The sequence below is a fragment of the Miniopterus natalensis genome, chromosome 1, assembly GCF_054644295.1.
Source record: "Miniopterus natalensis isolate mMinNat1 chromosome 1, mMinNat1.hap1, whole genome shotgun sequence".
Classification (NCBI taxonomy): domain Eukaryota; kingdom Metazoa; phylum Chordata; class Mammalia; order Chiroptera; family Miniopteridae; genus Miniopterus; species Miniopterus natalensis.
In genome coordinates, this window is record NC_142081.1 from 153,819,076 (window position 1) to 153,831,111 (window position 12,036).

General features: G+C 36.8%; 1 protein-coding gene across 7 annotated transcripts in view; it reads right to left on the reverse strand.

Annotated features, from left to right (window-relative positions):
- The window catches only part of PTPN13 (protein tyrosine phosphatase non-receptor type 13), a 173,214-nt gene that overhangs the window by 72,690 nt on the left and 88,488 nt on the right, over nt 1-12,036 (reverse strand). For 5 of the 7 annotated variants that reach the window (XM_087826687.1, XM_087826677.1, XM_016213067.2 and 2 more), the window contains 3 exons: nt 11,308-11,403; nt 10,845-10,938; nt 972-1,194 (listed from right to left, as the gene is read on the reverse strand). In XM_087826687.1, the coding sequence (XP_087682813.1) occupies nt 972-1,194; nt 10,845-10,938; nt 11,308-11,403 (413 nt within the window). The remainder of the gene's footprint in view (nt 1-971; nt 1,195-10,844; nt 10,939-11,307; nt 11,404-12,036) is intronic. The other 2 variants (XM_087826682.1, XM_087826672.1) reach the window with 1 other exon arrangement.

Here is a 12,036-nt window from a genome sequence, read left to right on the forward strand (position 1 = left end):
ATCCAGAATAGGTAAGAATATGGTGAAACAGGCATGATCATAAAAGCATAAATTGGTACAAACTTTTTGAAGACCAATTTGAGAATATGTGTCAAATGTCTTAAAAATTGTTTGCCTTTGACTTGGCTAATCTACTTGGAGGAAGGTATCTGCAAAGATTTAGCTATAGGGATGTTCATCAGAGCAATGCTTGTAACAGCAACAAAAACAACAACAACAAAAAAGAAAAATTTAAATGCCCAATAACTGGAAACTTATTAAAGAAATTATGGTACATGGTAAATTTGCATAATGCAGTACTTCACTGCCCTTAACAATAATATTATAGAAGCTGTAAAATGTTTAAGATATTTTACATGAAATAAGAAGTCTGATCATTTTGAGCTTATGTTTATAAAAATAGATATATACTGAAACAAAAATAAACTAAACACATAAAAAAAATCCCCCACTGATATAAGATGCACATTTGTTACTCTTTGTGTTTGGATATTGTAATATGAGGATACATGCTGGGAGCAAACATGACTATAAAGTGAATTACTGACATAATTCTGAGGACAGAGTAGAAAGATGGAATATTCTCGATAACACTCTTGAGCTTCTGACCCAACCTTGAATGTCTATCTCTGATCTTCATGGTTTTTGGGATAATAAATTCCTTATTAAAAAATGATCCCTGCAATACTGAATAAAGCCAGTTGACTTTAAGGATCACACATATATTTTTAAAATATACAGTTAAGATACTCTAAACCCATCTAATGTTATTTTTAAAATGAAATCATAAAAACACCTAGATATTTATTTCAGTATCAACCAAAAGATATTTAACACCTATGAAAACTAACATGAGATTTCAATATCATCTATAGGAAATTTTAGGATACCTATAGAATATTTGAAAGTTCTTTGTATAACATTTCCATGTGAGACCAAGTTTAGATGCAATAATCTGAGAATCAACTTACCCTCAGTTTTCTTTGGGTCATGGCTGTTTCGAGGGCCATTTCTCTTAAAGGATCCCTAGTGATGTCAAGCATGGAAGCTTTTATTGTGTCTCCTGGATACAGGCTCAACCGAGACTGTCTAAGGGCCATTCTAGCTTGGAGCTGCATCATTTCTTCTTCTTGCCGTTTTAGCATAATCTCTTGATTAATTAAGTTGCCTTCAAGGGGTGTTTCATATTGTCTGCTATATAAAAAAGAGGAGAAAAGTAAGGGTTGGGAAGAAAATAATTATTTTAAGTCTAATCAAGAAAAAAACCACATTAAGTAAGGGATCAAGAATTTAAACAAATTTTAATTTTGTCATCTCAGAAGAACACTTGCTGTAAAATTTCAGTTATATATTTTATATATATACATATATATACATATATACATATATGTATATATATATATCTTTATTGATTTCAGAGAGAAAGGGAGAGGAAGAGAGAGATAGAAACATCAATGATGAGTCACTGATTGGCTGCCTCCTGCACACACCACACTGGGGACTGAGCCCCAGCCCAGGCATGTGCCCTGACCAGGAATCGAACTGTGATCTCCTGGATCATAGGTTGATGCTCAATTGCTGAGCCACGCCCGGCCGGGCCAGTTCTACTTTTAATGAATTGGTATAATATGCTGTCCCACTTTCTGTGGGTAGGTCTATTTCTTCCACTTCTCTGAATATTCAGCATCCTATGAAAACTGTTTCTCTTGCAGTTCTCTTATATTGGGGCTGTTTTACTTTTTCTTTCTTTTTAAAATTTCTTTTATTGTTGAAAGTATTACAAATGTCCTCCTTTTTCCCCCACTGATCCTCTCCCCCCCGTACCCCTCCCCCCAGGCCTTCACCCCACTATTGTCTGTATTCATGTGTTATGCATATATGCATATAAAACCTCATGTTAATCTCTCCCTACCCACCCACCCACCCACTCCTGCCTTCCCTCTGAGATTCGCCAGTCTGTTCCTTGCTTCTATGTCTCTGGATCTATTTTGTTCATTGGTTTATTTTGTTCATTAGATTCCACATATGAGTAAGATCATGTGACACTTGTCTTTCTCTGGCTTATTTTGCTTAGCATAATACTCTCTAGGTCCCACCATGCTTTCTCAAAGAGTAAGGGATTCTTTGTTTTTATAACTGCATAGTATTCCATTCTGTAAATGTCCAAGAAGATGCTTGATATGATTTCAGTCTTGAACTTGTAGAGACTTGTTTTGTGTCCTAATGTGGTCTATCTTTGAGAATGTCCCATGTGCACTTGAGGAGAATGCCTATTCTGCAGCTTTGGAGTGGAATGTTCTATAAATGTCAATTCAATCCATCTGATCTAGTCATTTTGAGTTACTGTTTCCTTGTTGATGTTTTGTCTGGAAGATCTATCCAGTAAAGTCAGTGGGGTGTTGAAGTCCCCTACTATGACAGTGTTGCTGTCAATCTCTCCCTCAAAGTCCTCCAGAAGTTTCTTTTTTTTAGCCTATATCAGTCTTTTGTTCTGAGGTGGGTCTCTTGTAGACAGTATATATTTGAGTCTTGTTTCTTTATCCATTCATGTACCCTATGTCTTTTGATTGGGACAATTAATCCATTTATATTTAAGGTTATTATTGATAGGCACTTATCTATTGCCATTTTATTTCTTTATGCCCATGTTTCTCATTCTCTCTATTTCAACTTCTTATTACCGCAGTCCCTTTAACATTTCTTGCAATGCTGGTTTGGTGGTGATAAATTACTTTAGCCTTTTTTTATCTGGAAAGTTGTTTATTTCACCATCTATTTTGAATGAAAGCATTGCTGGATACAGTAGTCTTGGTTTCAGATTCTTGTTTTGCATTACCTTGAATACTTCAGCCATTCCCTTCTGGTCTGTAGTTTCTCATCAGAGATGAGAAATCAGCTGACAGCCTTATGGGAGCTCCTTTCTAGGTAACAGCTTGCTTTTCTCTTGCTGCCTTTAAGATTCTCTCTATGTTGAATTTTTGGTATTTTAATTATGATGTGTCTGGGTATGGGCCTCTTTGGGTTCTTCTTGCTTGGGACTCTCTGTGGCCTTCTGAACTCGTGTGACTTTTTCCTTGACCAGATTAGGGAAATTTTCGGCCATGACCTCTTCAAACAGGTTCTCTAACCCTTGCTTACTTTCGACCTCTTGTGGCACTTCTATGATGTGAATATTGTTACATTTCATGTTGTCCCACAGCTCTTTTAATTGTTTTTTCTTTTCGGATCTCTGATTGAGTGATTTTTTCTACCCTGTCTTCTAATTCACTGATCTGATCCTCAGCTTCCCCTAATCTGTTCACTCCTTCCAATGTATTATTTATTTCTACTATGTTGTTCTTAATTTCCTTCATAGTTTCTATATCTTTCTTCATGCTGTTGAGCATCTTTATGATCAGTATTCTGAACTCTATGTCTGACAGACTGCTTATCTCCATTTCATTTCATTCTTCTTCTGGAGAATTCTTTTGTTCTTTCATTTGGGGCTTGTTTTGTCTCCCCATTTTGACTGCCTGTTTGGATTTGGTTCTATGTATCAGGTAGATCTGCTAGGACTCTCAGACTTTTGGATGGTCTATGATGCAGGCCAATGTCAGACACTGTGACTGGCCTTGAGTACCCTGTTTGAAGTTTTCCACACTCCACAGCTTCTGGTTTTCTCTGCTGGAACTGAGTGTGTTTGGACAGGACCAAGATGTGCACCAAGGTCTGCTTTTCCAAGCCCTGGGTCCAGAAGCAAATCAGGCAAAGATTCAAAACACACAGAGGCTGTCATCCAGTCTTTTAATGAGCCTCAGGCTGTAGAAACTCCATAGGGTGGGGCCAGAGGTTTTCTAGCTGGGTGGGGCAATTGTTTCTCCCCCAGACAAAAGCTGCTTGGAAGGTAAATGTCTGCCTGAGAGATATCCTCTTTCCCATGGGGGAATGAGTCAGCACTGGGGTCTAGATGGGTGCCCTCTGAGATCTATTCCCCCAGCAAACCCCCTGGGTTCTCCTCACGCTGCTCTAGTCCACTTTGCCTTCCCTTCGCCAGAGCCCAAGGTGAGTGGCTGCACTCGAAACCATCCATTTCCCCTTTAAGAGGGTGTCTGCATTTCTAGCCGCCTCTCCCTGGCACAGAAATCCTGCTGATTTTCACAACCAGATGTTATGTGGGTACCTTTCTCAGTTTTGGTGCTCTGGGCTGGGGAACCCAGCTTGGGGTTTAGACTCCATAGTTCTCAGTGGGAATCCCCAAGAGTTGAGATATCCTTCTGGGCTTTCAGCTGCTGCCTGTGGGAGCCCAGCCAGCCCTCTCACACCTTTGCACTTCCTACCAGTCTCTATGTGGTCTCCACTTTTTGTCCTTGGTTATGAGGGTCTCTAGCTTGTCTTCAGTTGCAGTTGATTATTCAGGGTGTTTTTTCTATATTTTAGTTGTAACTCCAGTTTGGTCCTGGGAGAGTGTCAGTGTGGCTTCCATCCAATCTGCCGCCAACTTGGATCTCACTCTTCTTCTTTTTTAAGAAAATATGTTTTTAAATTGCTTTTTTAGAGAAAGAGGAAGGGAGAAGGAGAAACATCAATCAGCTGTCTCCTGCATGCCCCCTACTGGGGATCAAGCCTGCAACCCTGGCATGTGCCCTGACCTAAAACTGAACAAGCAACCTCTCGGTGCATGGGACATGCTCTAACTGAGCTGTTTTATTCTTATAATCCTGAAAGACTAGGCCTAGAGATGGGATTGAGATTCCTCTTAATACTAATTTCAGCTTCCAGATGATTGATAATCTTCCTCTGGTAGCCCTAGCTTTCCCGAAGTACATGAAATCATAGCATCCACTGCTCTGCTTTGCTCTAGACATTTATTGTCCTATTGGTCGACTCTCCCCTTATTCCTTAAATATTTAAACTCCTGACTCAGTCTTTTTCTTCATCTCTGCTTCTGTCATAATTCATGGTGGTGTTATACACAGGGATTGAGGAGTCCAATCCTCTGGACTCCTCCGCTACCTATACTGGATGTTAACAATAACGACACCACCTCTGAAATTTCCTATTTCTATGTTCCAATACCATCTCTATATAATATGTTTTGTCTAGCTCATTTCCTCTAACAGTCTTCTTCAAATAATTCATTGACTCTATCAGGAATTTTAATCCATTGACTCCACCACTTTCTCTCTGGCTATTACCTCTTTCTTGCCCTTGCATTGCTTGAACTCTAAGGCCCATCATTAAAAATCACTCCTTTGCATAAACCTGAACTCTCATGAAACTGCAGAACCATGCCTACTGATCTCACTTGGCTCTCAAGCACTGCCTGTGACTCATTTTCTTAGAGAACTATTTAATATTGTCTTTTGTTTTGTTTTCTTTTCAAAGCTCCAATACTCCCTCCCTTGTCCTCTCTCACCTGATGACTTTTCTCCAGTTTTGATGACTTTTCTCAAGTTTTCTCGGTACAAAACAAATGCAATCAGAAAATAACTTCCTCATCCTTATACCATCAAACTTTCCAAATCTACATTCATTATGTTCTGCCTTTTCTGTTACAGTGAGTAGATGTTCTGCACACTCATCTAGGCTCAAAACCTCTACTGTGCATGGGATTCTACCGCTTCCCCTACTCAAAGACTTTGCTCCTGCTGTTATCTTCTCACATGCATCAATAGTCTGGCATACTAGGTTACTCTCAGCACAAAAAACATGCTGTGCTATTTCTTACTAAGAATAAAATATCCTCCTTTGTTTCCAAATCCTCTTTTAGACTCTATCCCATTTTCCTGCTGTTATTTAGAGTAAACCCTCAAAACTGTCATTTAAATTTTACCTCATTAAACAATGAATAAGTTACCAGTAAGATCAAGAAAGAAATCAAAAACTTCCTGGAAAAAATGAAAATGAACACACAACAACCCAAAATCTATGGGAGACAGCAAAAGCAGTCCTCAGAGGGAAGTTCATAGCACTACAGGCCTATCTCAAAAAGCAAAAAAAAAAATTTTAATAAACTATCTAACCCTATAACTTAAAGAATTAGAAAGCTCCCCTATGAAGCTGTCCAGACCAGGGCATTTGTTTGCTGGGAGTTTTTTGATTACAGCTTCAATTTTATCAGTTGTTATTAGCCTATTCAGGTTTTCTGATTCTTCCTGATTCAGTTTTACATGATCTCACTCATATGTGGAATCTAATAAATAAAATAGACTGAGGAACAAAATAGGCCCAGAGACAAAAGCATGGAACAAACTGATGAATCTCAGTGGGAAGGTGGGGGGGGGGGGAGTGGGTGGGGAGAGAGAAGTCAAAGAACTTAAATGCATAAATGCATAACCCATGGACACAGACAATATTGTGGTGAAGGCCTGGGGGGGAGGGGAGCACGGATGCAGGATGGAGGGGATCAGTGTGGGGGAGAAGGGGACATCTATGATACTGTCAACAAGAAAGATAAATAAATAAATAAATAAATAAATAAATAAATAAATAAATAAATAAATAAATAAATAAATAAATAATAAAATAAATAAATTTTACCTCTACTTCATCTACCACTCTCTCAGACTCTGACCAATAGTTTTAGTCCCTTTTATTCTACCAAAACTAGTCACAAAAATGACTGACCTCTTCAGAGCCAAAGGATAATTTTCAATTTTCATTTTACTTGACCTCTAAGCACCATGTGCCATAGCTGTTCGATCCTTCCTGTTCTTGAAACAGTTACTCTTGGAAATCACGTTCTTTTTATTTTCCTTCTTCATCACTGGCTCCTCCTTCTTCATGTCTTTTGCTGGATCCTCCTTCATTTCTAATCTCTTAATGTTAGACTACAACAGTGCTCAGATCTCCAGCTTTTTCTAGTCTCCTTATGTACTCCGTACCTATATCTCATCTAGTCACATGGCCTTGGTGACGTTATATGTTCCTATAATTCCAGTCTCTCCCGAGTTCTAATTCTATTTACCTGCGTAGGTGAGTGTGTGACTTGGATGTTAATATGCATCTTTAGCCTGCTATGTCCAAAACCAAATTCTTGATACTTCCCCCCATCACATCCAACCCTTCTCTCAATCACTCTGATTGCTTGGCAAACAACTTGGAGTCATTCTTTTTTTTTTAATGGTAGCAGTACGGTTTATGAAACTGTGCATTAGTACAGGCGCTGGGGCTTGGAGTCATTCTTGATTCCTCTTTCTTGCAAATCCCATATCCAATAGAGCAGCAAATCCTGAAGGCACAACCTTAAATATATTTATATTTGACTATCACTAACAACCTGTGCTGTATCCATCTGATGTGGAGTGCTGTAACTGCCTCCTAACTGGTCTCTTGCTCCTGTAAATCTGTTCTTCACAGAACAGACCTATGTAATCCCATTAAAATGTAAATTAGATCCTGGCTCTCTATGCTTTCAACCACCCAATGGCTTCTGATTATACTTAGAATAACATCCAAAGTGCTCACTTCAGTTTCTGAGGTCTGACACAATTTGGGTCCTAGTTACCATCCACTCTGCCCTTCACTCACTCTGCTGCAGCCACACTGACCTTCTTGCTGTTCCTCTAACATGTAATACATCTTCCTCATGGCCTCTCCTCCTGTTCATTTTGTCTGGAACCCTCTCGCTCCTGATATCTGCATGGTTCATTCCCTCATTTCAAGTAGTTTTCTGTTCAAATACCACCTCTTGGGAGATGCCTCCTCTGATCATCCTACCTATACAACACAGCACTTGGGTATCATATCCCTGCACTCTATCCCTTTAGCCTGCTTTATTTTTCTTTAGAGCAGTATCACTCTCTAATGGTGCATTACTTAATATGCCACTAAGTGTTTTACGTTTATTGGCAATCTCTCAGCTCCAGAACGATCCATGAGGGGTTTTTGGTCTTGTTCATGACTCTATCTCCAGTATCTAGAAGTGCTCAGTACATGGCAGGTGCTCAACAATCATTTATTGGGCAAATGATTGAATATAATTTTCAGCTCATGAATCTCACTTAATGAGAGTCAAGGAAAATGAAAAGAATTTCAATGTATATATTTAGTTCACATCTGTTATTTTTCATCAAATATATTAGCCTTCTTTCAAATTATTTTATACCAGAGCTACAAATAAGAAGCAAAAAACTGATTATCATTTTATCTGTCCCAACACAATATTTGGTAGAAGTTCCTATAATGACTGAAAAGTTAGAGTGATAAACAAAACAAAGAGACAAAACAAACAAAAAACTCAGAAAACCTGAATCATTTAGGAATAAATAAATAGGTTGTTTTGAGTCAGAAAAAAAAGTTACCTCATTAAGCAGATAGGCACAGAAGCAATGGGAATTGTACTATGTATAAACCGTACTTCAAAGTTAACACAGAAAAAAACTTAGGCATGATCTTTGGCAAACAGCTGTGAATATCCTTTTTGATCACTGAAAGGCACTTTTGATAGCTCAGAATTCAAAAATGACTCATTCTGTGGCATCTGACTCATAATTTCCTGTTAATCTCCCCCCCACCCCATTTTACAAATCAATAGCACTGTCTGGATCTGTTTTTCCACTTCATTCTAACTAAAGGGAGTGGAAATTTTTATAAAGAACCTTGCAAAAGTGTTTAAATACTATTTATAGTGCTCACAAATATGTGACCTCAACAATAAAACAAGATCTCCTGATTGTGTACCAGCATGTTAAGGATGTTATGGGAAACTTTGTACAAATTCAGGAAATTCTGCGCTTGAATAAGGAATTTGGACAGTATTTTAGTTAATATGTTGTTCTGTGCACAAATAAAGGAGATGGATAGTCCCATTCTAAAAGAAGTAGAGTGTAGCATCTTATATTAAATATAACATATAAACAGGCCTAACAATCTGCTTCTTGAAATATTTTTCTTTCACCTATAACTTTTATCTAATGCAGATATTATCAACACCACACTGGGTATTTTTCCTCTTAAAGGATGAAGTAAAAGATAGTTTATCACTAAAATATGATTTGATGAGTTAATGTTGCCTATATAAAACTTGGTCAAAACTAAGATACTCTCATAATCTTGATACTTTTGAGGTACCCCATCAAGAAGATTGAAATATGACACACAAAATGATTTAGTTTTATTTGGAGGAATATGTTTTTATATGACTAACAAACTGACCATAAAATCAATCTAATACACAATCCTGATAATTTTTCAAATTGTTTTTTCTACTCCTTTTAAAAAAATATATTTTTATTGATTTCAGAGAGAGGGAGAGGGAGAAAGAGATAGAAACATCAGTAATGAGAGAGTCACTGATCAGTTGCCTCCTGCACACCCCCAACTGGGGATGGAGCCCGCAACCTGGGCATGTATCTTAACCGGGAAATGAACCTCAATCTCCTGGATCTTAGGTTGATGGTCAACCACTGAGCCACACCAGGCTGGGCTCTACTTATACTTTTGATCAAGTTAAAAGGGCAATATATTAACTATTTATATGTTCTCTCCAAATTACAGAGAAGAGTGACTTCCTCAGTTCAACACAAAGCCTAGTGCAATTCAATATCTGCTTCTTCCTGGTGTTCATACCCAAACACTTTTGCTTCTTTAAGAAAACTGTGTAATACCAAGCATATATCTGACTTTGTCTCTTATCTCTTTGTTCAAAATAACCAAAATGGGATCATCACAATCACTATTACCACAGGGGGGTTATAGTAATATAAAATGCTACTATGCAAATATAACTTCACTTGAGGTAAATGAATACTTATTAGAGCTTTCCCTGAGTAAAATGAAACATCATGGACTATTTTAAAAAGGTACAAGAGAGAAGAGAGAATTACATAAATTTAATAAAAGTTGAAACATTAAAGATAATTTTAGTGTAATGTATTTAATTACTCAGAGTCTACACCTTTAATCACAAGGCTAGGGTTACCTGGGCTATTAATAGTTTACAGGTGTGAAACACTGTCTGCTAGAATTAATTAGCTAAGGGGCAAGTTTTTGTTAATTTCCAAATGATTCTTTTGTAAATGGTGGCACTTGAATGAAACAAACTGAGATAATGAATTTAAAAGGATTCTCGTACTTTGGGTGTAAATTCTGAAGCAACCTTTGGTTTTCTAGAATCATATTACAAATTTCAAATTAATGCTTAATATTAGCAACATGCTTTTGTTTACATAAGAGACCTGTGCACACACGGAAAGAATACACATCAATATATTCATTACTCCCTTGACACTTTTCAGTTTAACAGAGTAAATCCATACATAGCTATAATACCACCATCCTAAGTCTGCAACAAGAATAGTGCTTAATACCTTATAAGAAAGCTGAGTATTTCAGTATGAAAATGAACTCTAAACAGCCCCAATTGGGCTTTAAAAAAATACAAGATAACCTCTTTTAAACCAGGAAAAATGGAGTGAATAATTAACTTTTTACATAACAGGTTACTCAGTAGTAACCTACTCATTATTCATTCAACAAATAATACTTAATGAAACCCTGCTTGTTGAACCTGTTCAACCTTTCAAAAGAGGTATTACTCTTTACATTCTCACACTTTTAATGCCATACCTTCAGAATTTCCTGTTAATAAGTTACCGACAATTCCAAAAAAAAAAGAACAAACTAACTATAAATACTCAGAGCCAACTCTAATTTTAAAAGATTCCAAGAACTCAAACTTGAACTACTACAAAGTCTTTCAAATGACTGAATAAATTTGTGAGAACTTAAAGAGGAGGGAAAGGAAAAGGAAAATGGAGAAAATAGGATAATTTTTTTTTAATTCTACTTGATTCTAATAAAAACAAAAACAGAAAAACCTGTAACTGGAAACATACTATTATTACTTTTTCAGGTTGCATTACCTTGGTCTGTGTGAATGGCCTTGACTTGGAGTTTCATCTAATCCTGGGAGACCACTGTTAGATTCAAACCTCTTTGAAGCTTCACTTTTTCTCACTAATTGTAAATGAAAAAGGAATAATAGCATAGATGATAATAATATGAAGTGATCTTATTTAAAACTCAAGGATTTAGCAGATACAAATTAATATTCAAATCATATTCGTATAATCAAATTAATGACAATGTCCTTACACTCTAGAGGTAAGTCATATGTTATTTTAAAAGACTGAATTATTTTCTGTTATGAAAATGACTACATTGTTTTGATGAAACTGCTATTAAGCTCTTATAATACTGTTAAATATTATAATTCTTAGATTTTATATAGAATTATTCTTTTGCCACCTCGTATCTAAGTGCTATTGAAAAAGAACAACAATCATGGTTTCTTAAAAACATTTTGCTTTTTGAGATGCTTCTCACCTTGTCTGAAGTCTGAGTCAGAGGAAATAATGGATGGACTTTCACTGGAGGTACTGAAGATATCACTGTGGTAAGTTTTGTATCTTCGAATTGGTTCTAAAAGGATTAAAACAAAAAACATTAGAAAGCAAACTCATTAGCTGTTCCACACAAATCAAATAAAATATTACATTTATTCTTGTGAGACTACAACATTTTATATAATGCTTTAAATTTACAGATTGCTGGATGGTATTCAAACAATGTGATTCCAATTTTGAGGCAGTCTGGCATACTGGTTAACAGCTGGGACTCTGATGCCTGACTTCATGGGTTTGAATCTCAGTTCCACTAACTGCAGGGTGTGTGACCTTAGGCAGGTAATTTAACCTTCCTGTGACTCATCTTCTTTATCTGAAAAGGGGGCATAACAATAGCGTACACCTTGTAGGGTTGTTGTGAGCACTAAGTGAAGTAATAATATACACAAAGCTCTTAGAACAAAGTAGATGTTATATAAAAATAATCTTTAATAACCAGTTTTGAATGCTTACTATGTATAATTCTCTCTGGTAGGTGCTATTAGGGATAGAAAATCCAAAGACATAGTCCCAGCTCAAATAATTTTATATGTAGAAGTACAGAATACTTAATTCAAGAAAGGATGTTTAGTTCCACCAGAATGAGATGAGTAAGCATTAAGAGTGGGGAGACTGTGTAGGGTTGTGCAGTGTGCACTGTATGCCGGGG